The sequence below is a fragment of the Lonchura striata genome, chromosome 4 (assembly GCF_050655825.1).
Source record: "Lonchura striata isolate lonStrDom1 chromosome 4, ASM5065582v1, whole genome shotgun sequence".
Lineage (NCBI taxonomy): Eukaryota > Metazoa > Chordata > Aves > Passeriformes > Estrildidae > Lonchura > Lonchura striata.
The window spans coordinates 18,484,546-18,495,133 of NC_140706.1; the positions used below are offsets into that span (position 1 = coordinate 18,484,546).

At 38.4% G+C, this 10,588-nt stretch overlaps 1 protein-coding gene across 4 annotated transcripts; it reads left to right on the forward strand.

Moving 5' to 3' along the window:
* The first annotated feature begins 165 nt into the window (after window positions 1–165).
* Window positions 166–10,215, forward strand: ZCCHC4 (zinc finger CCHC-type containing 4). Of its 4 annotated transcripts, none has more exons than XM_085577750.1 (13): window positions 166–294; window positions 540–658; window positions 1,952–2,034; window positions 2,706–2,981; window positions 3,473–3,553; window positions 3,866–3,938; window positions 4,418–4,568; window positions 5,079–5,179; window positions 6,273–6,394; window positions 6,971–7,046; window positions 7,541–7,592; window positions 8,282–8,426; window positions 9,980–10,215. In XM_085577750.1, exons 1-13 carry the CDS (start codon window positions 186–188, stop codon window positions 10,101–10,103), a joined length of 1,512 nt encoding a protein of 503 aa, XP_085433876.1. In that variant the 5' UTR covers window positions 166–185; the 3' UTR covers window positions 10,104–10,215. The 4 variants fall into 4 exon arrangements, with proteins under 4 accessions (XP_085433876.1, XP_085433877.1, XP_085433878.1 ...); XM_085577751.1 differs by having other exon boundaries at window positions 166–270; XM_085577752.1 differs by lacking the exon at window positions 2,706–2,981.
* Window positions 10,216–10,588: the final 373 nt, after the last annotated feature.

Genomic DNA, 10,588 nt, shown 5'->3' on the forward strand with positions numbered 1-10,588 from the left:
GCTACCCGAAGTGTTTAAACCTTAGCTGTACAACACGGTCCAGTGCAGGTGGAAAGGGAGATGCTGTAGGAGCCGCTCGCGTTGTTGCTGCGCGAGCCCGTCCTTGCACCGCCGCCCTCGTGTCTCCGGCGCCGCTGGGGGGCGCCGCCCGCCCGCGCGGGGCCCGCCGGGAAGGAGGCGGTGCCATGGCGGCGGCGGGCCCGGGGCGCTCGCGGCCCGCGGCGCTCGCCCTGCTCGGGCCGGCGCCCGGCGCGCCCAGCTGCCCTCACGGTGAGGCGCCCGGCCGCCCTCACGGTGAGGCGCCCGGCCGCCCTCACGGTGAGGCGCCCGGCCGCCCTCACGGTGAGGCGCCCGGCCGCCCTCACGGTGAGGCGGGCCCGGGGCACCTCCCGGGCGTCCCCGTGCTCCGCTCCCCGCGCGGGCTGTTGTGCAGCGGTCCCTGCCAAGGCCGCGTTCTGGCAGCTCGGCTCTGGCGGCGGAGCAGTGAAACAGATCTGCAGGTGTTCCCTGTGTTAGCCTGTCCTCGCGTTTGTCCCTAGGTCCTGCCCTTCTGTTTGTGAAGACCAGCCAAGGAAAAGAGGAAGGAAGAAGATTCTATGCTTGTTCGGCTTGTAGGGACAGAAAGGATTGTAACTTTTTTCAGTGGGAAGATGAGAAGGTAAGAGAGCACTGCGTAAGGCTATGGCAAAGGCTCAGGGCTACAAAGGTGAGCAGAGGTCTGGAGCACCTCTCCTGTGGGGAAAGGCTGAGAGAGTTTGGGTTATTCAGCCTGGAGAAGAGGCGGGAGCCCTTACAGCAGCCTCCCAGTACCTGAATGGGGCCTCCGAGAAATCTGGAAAGGCACTTTTTTTGCAAGGGCGTGTAGTGGAAATACACGGGGTGATGGACTTAAGCACTAAGAGGATAGGTGTAGACGAGCTATTAGGAAGAAATTCTTTAGCGTGAGGGTGGCGAGGTACTGGAAAGGTTACCAGGAGAGGCCGTGGATGCCCCATCCCAGGAAGTGTTCCAGGCCAAGCTGGGTGGGGTTCTGAGCAACTTGGTGTGGTAGGAGGTGCACATGGCAGGAGGGTTGGACCTATATGATATTTAAGTCCCTTCCAAACCAAATCATTCTATGGTTTTATGAAACATTGGCAATTTTTTTTTCTCTGTTTAGCAATTTGAAAAGTATATTTTATTGTGGAAATCTCTGACAAGTGTTATTTTCTAAACTTTGTGTAATAGTTGATATTTAGCTGAGACTTCTTTCTGTCAGGAGAATATGTTGCAAATATAGCTTTCAAGAAAGGCTGTGTGCATTTTGAGCAAACCTGGCATTTCTTATTCTATTGCCAAAACATATAGGAAGTTTGCCAATGCTTTGCAATGTTGAACAGAATTGGGTACTTCTGTGATCCCAAGACTCCCTTGTTTCCTCTAATTAAGATGAAGAAAACCTATTGGATACAAACAGCAGTGGGGTATACAAAATGCTGAGATGGTATGTTTTGTGGGGATAAAGTAGAAGACTCAGAGAAGAGTGTGAGAACCTGAAATGTTAAAGACTCGGGTGCAGATCGTAACAAGGAACTGTTTCTATTGCCATCAGTTTTTCAGGATCAGATCATAGTTCTTCAGAGGGAGCACAACTGCTGGCATGCATTAATAGAAAGGATGGCTCTTTATGTCTTCCTCATAATCACCTTTTGGGTTTTTCTCTTGAGTATTACATGTGATAGGAGAATGAAGTGCACAGTTAAATTCACAAGAGGCTTGTGTTGTTTTGCAGCATGCCCCTGTGCTGCAGATATACTGGTTCTTCTGAAACAACAAATGTGATTATTTTTGCTTGCAAAGCAGCTAAAGTATGAGACCTTTGATACAACCTTTTTTCCATTATGAGATTTGATGTACCACACACAGCAGTAGCTGTTAGTTTTGTAACTTCTCATGTATGCACATTTTACAGGTGTCAGAAACTAGGCTTGCAGCACGTGAAGAATATAATAGAAATCATCAGCCTTTTTTTACACACAGACAGAACGTGGACAGGTATTGTTAATGTATATTTTCTGCAGTAAAGATATAGTAATACAGGTTTAGGTACTCTGAATGTAGAGATAATATTTCAGGATTCTTTAAAATATGAAAAGATTAATTTGAGCAAATAAGAATTATTGTACAGCAATGGAAAGGATGAAACACTGAACTAGAGCATGGTGTTTTCAACCCAGGAACTAGGGGAGGGTTGGGGTTTTTTTGGGTATGTATAGTCATTCTTATGTCAGTGCTCATAGTGTGCTTACAAGATGTTAGTAGAAATTTCAGTTAAAAAAAAAACCTCCTGACTTTAGCCTATAAAAACAACAGACTTAACATTGTGAAAAGAAGCAAAGGTTACATCATAACAAGTGATGTCTGAATCTGATGTGTAAACATACAGGACTTTGCTGATAATTGATGGAGTCTTCACTCTTTAATCCAGTTATTTTATGGAGATTCCCAGCCTATTTGGTGACAATATTTTATACGTTTCAAAGTGTCCTTTGAATTTTTTTTTTATATATAATACTTAATTCTTTTAGAGTTTTGTGAGAGCAATGTAAACTGCATTGTCCGTTTAAATGTCTGAACTAAAATATAAAAAAGCTCCTCCATAGATCCCCTTTAATCTTTGATAGAGGCTTTTTTCAATTGTTCCCTATTGTCTTTTGTACTTAAAGGTACAAGAATTTTGTTCTGTTGCCATTATCAAAGAGGAGGTTTTGTCAGGAATGTCAGCAATTGCTATTGCCAGCAGAATGGGAGAAACACTCAGATCACCAGTTCCTGTGTGATATCACCAACGCCCAGCTGAAAAGTCCAAGTCAACTTCTATATCCACTGGAGAATAAAAAAACAAATGCACAGTATTTATTTGCAGACAGAAGTTGCCAGTTCCTACTGAATCTCCTTATAGATTTAGGATTCAGACGAGTGCTCTCTGTTGGAACACCCAGGTACACCAATGAGAATTGTAAAACTTTCAAATAATTTTTGTCTCTTAAAACTGTACAGCTTACTAATGCTTATAGTCAGTGATTCTCCCATGATAAGAGGTTTACTATGCTTTAATTGGTTGGGATTATCCAAGCATCTAGTGGGGTCTAGGTTTGAGCTTATAAGATACCAGAGAAGACTATGGCAACACTGCCAATAACACACATACACACTTCAAACCTCTTTGGTAGTTACGGAAGTGACACTGAGTTTTTTACCTTATGCTTTTTTTGTGGTGATCCAGTAGGCTCCACTGACTTCTTATCTTTCAGGATGAACCTATTTTTCTAACTTTAAGTACAGGCCGAATGAAATCACCAAGTTTAGGCTACTCAGTTTTCTTTATCTCTTTGGTTTACATTTAGTAAAGTATCAGGTATTCTTGTCTTCCAGGATAATTTCTGAAGTTGGTGATTATGTGTTAAGTTTCTTTGTTCCAATTATACTTCAGGCTTCATGAAATGATTCAGTCAAAAGCATCACAAGAAAAAGAATTCGATGTTAGAAGCCTTCTGCTAGATATTGATTTCAGGTAAGTTTTAACAAATGTTTATGTATCTGAAGAACATATACAAACATGTATATTCTTCTGCTTTAAGAGATAAATTGGTGGTTGTTTTCCGTTTCTTGTCTCTGTATCTCTGTTCCTGTATGCATACACAAATGACATCCAATTGATGAGAAAAGTAAGTACACTTAATAATTTCTCAGTATTGGTATGTGCTGTCAGTAATCAGAATCCAAAGATGATGTTTTTCTTGAGGCTTGTTTTCACTCTAAATACCTCCTAGGATAGACAAAAAGTTATTTATATTTTTCTACACTATCGAAATTTATTTTACAGATATTCACAGTTTTACACAGAGGATGAATTTTGCCACTACAACATGTTCAATCATCATTTTTTTGGTGGAGAGGTAAGGCCAAGTATTTATTGAGTGCTTTGGTAAAAAAGTACATGTTGATGCAGAATTTTGTAAGAAACTCATTACTTGTCTAGTAGAAAACATAATGGTAAACCATGAATTAATAAGATCATTTTAATAGAAGCAGCAATTAAGGTGTGTAAGCAACATTAGTTAGCATAAATTTAATAGTCAACTTCTAATTGAATGAAGAGCTCTACTGAAAAGGAGATCTCCTTTTCAGCAGTTTCATTCTTTGATTTTCAGTAATGTTTTTATATGTTAGGCACTTGTTTTCAGTCCTCCAAATCTAGGTGCATTTTTTGTGGGTTTTTTTTAATGCTGCCCAAGAGGAAATTTACCTCCTCAAGAGGGGAGAAAAGTTCTGTTTTCAAAGTTGAAACTTTTACAGTGATTGGTTTATTGCCTAAGACAATATGTTTGCAGTTCTTGAATCATTATTTCTGGAAATTAATGTCTGTTTTTTGCAGGCTGCACGTGAAACTTGCAGGAAATTCTTGTATGAAGGGAATGGTGAAAGAGTCATTATGGTAACTGATCCCCCATTTGGGGGTTTAGTGGAAGCACTGGCTTCTAGTTTTAAAAAACTGATGGCAATGTGGAGGGAGACAGAAAAAGAAGGTAGGTATTACAGCCAGGTGGGTGGCTTGTGCTGTAACATCACTTTAAGGAAAATACCCATTTAGAAGTCTATGATTCTTGTTACTGAAGTGAATGTGAGCACACCCATAATTTCTGAAGATGAACTACCATATATGTAATTTACTCTCTTGATATTTTTAGTTCAGTAATGCCCAATTCTCAAAGTCTGCCTTAAAAATATTTCCCTTTTTTTTTTCAAACTTACTTTGCAATTAAAGTGGACTTTAAAGGTAGAGAAAAATAAGCTATCAAACCAGTAGCGTTTCATAGCAACGTAAGCAGATGTCAAGAGTTTAGTTAAATGGCCCTTATATCTCCACATGTACAGTATGCCAAAACTTTTCTGTCACCTAAGAGAACTAGTCCTTGTGACCAACATGATGTACATATCCGTGTTTATGTACTTGGAATGCTCACTGTAAATTTCTCTGGAAATGCTACACGTGCTGTATTTTTCTCCTCTGTAAAACGAAGTCTTTTCATTACTAGGTCATGACAACAGAGAGATGCCTATGTTCTGGATATTTCCATACTTCTTTGAGTCTCGCATTCTTGATTTTTTCCCAAGCTTCAGTATGATGGATTACCAGGTACGGCAGAACCCAGTGAATCTGCTGAATACCAGTTGTGTGCAATGTTAGGAGGAGTATGAGTGAAAGCTGTTGCTGTGGCAGTGCTTCTCTGTAGCTCTGTAGGGCCATGTTCATTTGAAGGCTGGATTCTGTATTTCTGTTAGTCATATCTGTGATAACTAGATCATGTTCCTGTTATGTATCTCTAACTCATCTGTCATTTATCCATGAACTTGGATCCATGGCTTTCATGTAACAAAATTTGCACTAATTCTGACAGGTGCTTGTTGCAGAGGTGATGTTAAATGTCAGTGGGTAGTGCCCAGCCCTAGAAAAAGAAATCTATATATATCAAAAATTGAGGTCTTTCATCTCCAAAACTGCTGGGATCAGAGTACAATTACAGTGATGGAAATGTTTGGAATTACTTAATAAGTGAACTTGTCAGTGATAAAGCAATAATCTGGCTTCAGCTTCTTCAATATTATATCCATTCTGTGCATAGTGTAGGCAGACGTACTTCACTGTGTTTTGAGAGCTCAGTCATAGCTATCCATGATGCTAGAGATTTATTTTTTCATGTAACAACTCTTCATGAACTTTGACATTGATGTTCTAAACAATGTATTTGTATCTTGTAGACTGAAAATTTTTTGAAGAAAATAGAAAACTTATGCTGGGCTAGACTGCATTCCTGCCAGTCAGTGTTCAGAGCTGAGAGGTTTTGTGACAAGTCTCTGAAGGCAGTGCTGGAAAAAGCAGGCTAATTGGATTTGCAACTTTGTAATTATTCTGAGATGGGTTAAGATGTCATCTCTTGTACTGACAAACTAAACTATATAGGTACTTTTTTTATAGTACATTGCTCTTGTAAACAATTGCAATGTTATCTTATGTATCCCATGCAAACTAGCAAAAATGAATAAGTACAATATGATTATTGAAGGGTAGTGAGTCTAGCCTAATAATTTGTTAGCTTATTTGGGGTTGGAGTCTTGTATATAAAAATGAACATTTCATAAGGCACTTATAAATATAATAAATCTGTAAATAGCTCTGCCTGTGCTTGGTATTCAGTTTAAGAATCTTTTTTATGGTTTTATTTTTCTAGGTAGACTATGATAATCATGCACTGTATAAACATGGCAAGACAGGTCGTAGACAGTCTCCTGTCCGTATTTTCACGAACCTTACCCCAAGTATGATTGTGCTTCCTGAAGAAGAGGGATATAGGTAAGAGGTATTAATGCTCAGGTGTCCTTTGAAAGAGTGTCTTTGTTCTTAATTAGGGCATAAAGTCTCCAAAGGAGTTCAGGATGGTGCTGTTCCATAGTGTCTTGCCCAATTTGGATGCCAGGCTTAAGACCGCATTTTTCTGTCCCATTCTAAATTTGCATATTATATAAATAATGTGTAAGAGAGCTGAAATGTCTAAAAAGACATCTAAAATTTTCAGTGTGGAATTATGAGATTCCTTATTTTGTCTGTAGGAAGTACTGTCTACACCTACAAGATAATTTTACAGCTATGCTTGATAATCAGCTGTTAATACAGCTGAATGAACTTGTAAGAGAAGCATCACAGACAGAGGAATTTAGTTTCATTTACTGCTAATACTGTTGATCGTTTGACCTGAATTTTACTGTGTGGATGTACTGTGTGTAAATGGCCTAAATGGTCATTTATGCAGCAAAGATGGAATTTTTAATTCAGCAAAGTGATTTTGCAGTCCTTATATTAGTTGTTAAGGTTGTATAAATTTCATTGTTTTGTGAGGAAATAGTGGACCAGTACATCTTTTTTCCCCAGATTTTGCACTGTATGTCAGCGATATGTTAGTTCTGGTAATCAGCACTGTGAGATATGCAATTCATGTACATCAAAAGTAAGTATTCTCACTTTTTTCTGAATGAAGCTTTAGCAGTAGTCAGATAGCGACCTCTGTTATTCTTGCTTTGGCAAAAACCTGTTCTGATACTGAGTCTATGGGAAACCCACAGCAGTTCAGTTTCATAGATTTATTATTACCTGCACAGTATATCTTCCGTAACCCACTGGGAATTAATTTCTCTTCCCCAAATTCCTTTGCATTGCAAAGAGGACAGGACAAGTTTGCTGCTTGCCACTTAGACCAGAACTTACCTAGCAGTGGGCTGTTGACATATGCATTTTTGCTTATGCTTTGAAGCTGTAGAACTTGCTAATTTCAAAATTTCATTTGTGATTTTCACAGATTCTCAGGACTGTTGTTTCAGAGTTACAGTCCTTCCTACAGAGGAGTTGTTTCTGTAAACAGTGGGACTGTACAAAAGTAGTTTTGTTTTAAGATAGCATCAGTGCGGGGTTTAATAAACAAAATAATTTATTTGCCTTTTGTAGGATGGCAGACGATGGAAACATTGTGTTCTTTGCAAAAAATGTGTAAAGCCCTGTAAGTACAGAAAACTATTTTCTAAATAAAAGTGCATTTAGTCCAAAGAAACTGAATTTCCAAACCAGAATAGAAAATATTCTGTGAAAGAAGTAAAATATAATTCAGAAGATATAGAATAAACAAAAAGTCTCAATTTCACACAAGTTACTATTCTTTAGTTTAGATGTACTTGCACTGTGTGGAAATGCAGGAAATTCTTGCCAAGGCACACTAAATCCCATTTACATTTATCATGGCAAAACAGAAATATTTCCATTTGTCATATAAGTGTTTCCTAATTTTCTAAACTTTGAATTTTCTAAACAAGTAGGGAATTACAAAATGTTTGAGAGATCATGGTAAAATTGTTTGATGCTCAAATTTAGTTGTATTTATGCCTCTGTATAAATAGCTGAAGCAGTTATCTTTGTTACTGTTACAAAAATCAAAATCTGTAAATACATTGTAACATCTGCAGTGTTTTTCTTTTGAAGATGACACATAGGATAAAAGTTCTAATGGCAAAATAATTCACACTTAATTGCACAATATGTCCAGTAATGTGATAAGGGTCCCGAAGGTGACTACAGCTATCTCTGCAAAGCTAATCCAGAATTAAAAACCTGGTAATGTGGCTTTAAAGCTTAGTTTCAGAATGTTCAATTTAAACTTTTCCAAGATCATAAATAATGTTATATATTTTGCAGCTTGGTTTCACTGTAACAATTGCAAGTGCTGCGCTCTTCCAAAGCACAGCTGTGAGAAGACTGACATTGGCTGTTTCGTTTGTGGCAAGGCAGGTCACAAGCGCAGTGCCTGTCCCAGTCTCTCCCGCCCCAGAACAGCTTGTCAGTAAGTGTCATATTGCATTAGTACAGTAACATACAGCATTCAGATGAGATGAGATGTCACGGAATCAGTTCAGAAGGAGATGATATTTTGCTTTAGGTGCTGATGTCAGCTTTCCCTATTGCTCACTTGCTGGACTGTTGGGGAGTATATACTGAAGGGAGGGTATGATAAAAGGCAGGTCACTTTCTGGGGCTTCCAATTCCCTGTCTGTGGGTTTTCTTTCAAAACTGATTTATATGGATTCAGACTTGGTGACTGGTGCATGGAACTCTGTCAAGGTGACTGAAAATTGAAGTAATGGAACACTTTCATCCCCTTTGAGTTCCTCATGCAATGGCAGAGAAAACAGACACAATATATTAGAGTCACCAAGAGTCACATTGAGTACTTTTAGTCTTCCATGATTTTCCTTTTGTTACATACAGAACAACACTGTATGCATACCTGTATGTATCAGAGAGCCAAGTAAATGGTTTGTGGTTGTCTTCAGATGGAACTAACTGAAAAGAGGAAAGCGGATTTGCTAAGAGATGATCCAGCAGATGGCTCAGTCTTTCCAGTTCAGGATAATTGATTGCACTACTATAAATTCCTTTCCAGAGTAATGGGTTTTTCTGTGATTCTGGACTTGAATGGCTGTAGCAGTGGAAGGCAAATTTTCCCTCCCAAAAGCTGTACCTGTGTTACACAGTGAGACTCAGACCATTACCCTCTTGAATCAGTATCCAGGGACTCATCAGATGCCTGCTGGATAGCAGATGGGTACAGGTGTATTGCTTCATGTCCTACTGACACTAAACCAGATTTTGTTTAGGGAGTATTAGACACAAAAAGTAGCAATGTTTCATTTTATATATCTCTCATAAAAATTGCGTCTCTTAATGTTTCTTTTTCCTTTGGTAAAGAAATTAAAAAGGATGCTAAAAGAATTTATGAAACCTCATCTGTTTTTTCTGTCAAGGAAGATACTGTTCTATCAGTTGTGCCGCAATGGTTTTAATATTTTAGGCCATCAGTTAGTTCTTTTGCTGATTCGTTGCAGAAGATAGCTTAGATTTCTTTTTCGAATAAAAATGTTGTATGTTTTGTTACAATTACTCAGAATTTTGTGTTGTGACATCTTTTGTCAGAGATAGAAAACAATCCACTTGTTAGTTGTATTTAGGTCTTGTACTAATTGCAGGATGCTTTCTAATGGTGTTAAACTTCACATACTTTTTTCTAAGTCTTTCTATTATATATTAATGCAGTATATATTCAGCGTGAAACTCTGTGTGTGCTTTTTTTGTACTCAATGAGTGAGTTTCTTGTTTTCAGTATCTGTGTAAATTTAAATGCTGAATAAATACATAAAATGAATATATAATGGCAATAAAGTGGACAGTTTTGTGAACTTGAAAGACCATAACATTTTGAGACAGGTAATGTTCCATGTACTTCACATACTACCACATAATTAATATACTTATTTAGAATACCAGCAAATGTATTTGTACAGAGAAGTGTGTTCTTCATTTTATTCTAATCTCTGTGTTCCTTTTTTTCCTTTACAGACCTGACAAAAAGAAAGGACAGAAAACTCGAAAGAGAGTAAAAATGGGGATCTCTAAAAGATTAGCTATGAAATATGCCATATTCTCCAAGAGGAAAGTAAAGAATAAGAAAAAAATGACATGACTCTTTTTGCTGCTACATAGTTGCTAATTTATTTTTTTTATTGACAGCCTTTTGTTCCATTTTCTAAAAATGTAAGTGCTAACATCCAGAATAAAACATGATGGAATTAACAGTTCCTTTATCATCATTACTGATACCAAACAAAAAAAAAAAGCAACAAACAACTAAGTGAACTACCACAGCCCTTGTCATGTGTGTGTATAATGTGATAATGTTGTATTTAGGATTAGCTATTTGTCTAATTCGATGGGTGTTGGACGTTAAGGGTCTTACTGCTGAGAGGTGAGATACTGCTCTGATTTTATGTTGGAGGACATGGGGCAAGGAAGAAAGTGAGGGTAGGTGATGGGAAGGCACGAGTTCTAGGAATTCAGTCTCTGTTGATTACAGTCGTCTCACAGGATGGCCAGTGATTTTTTAAAACGTTCTCTCCAAATGGAAAATGGGTTTACAAAAAAAAAATATTTAGTACTAAACAGTATGTC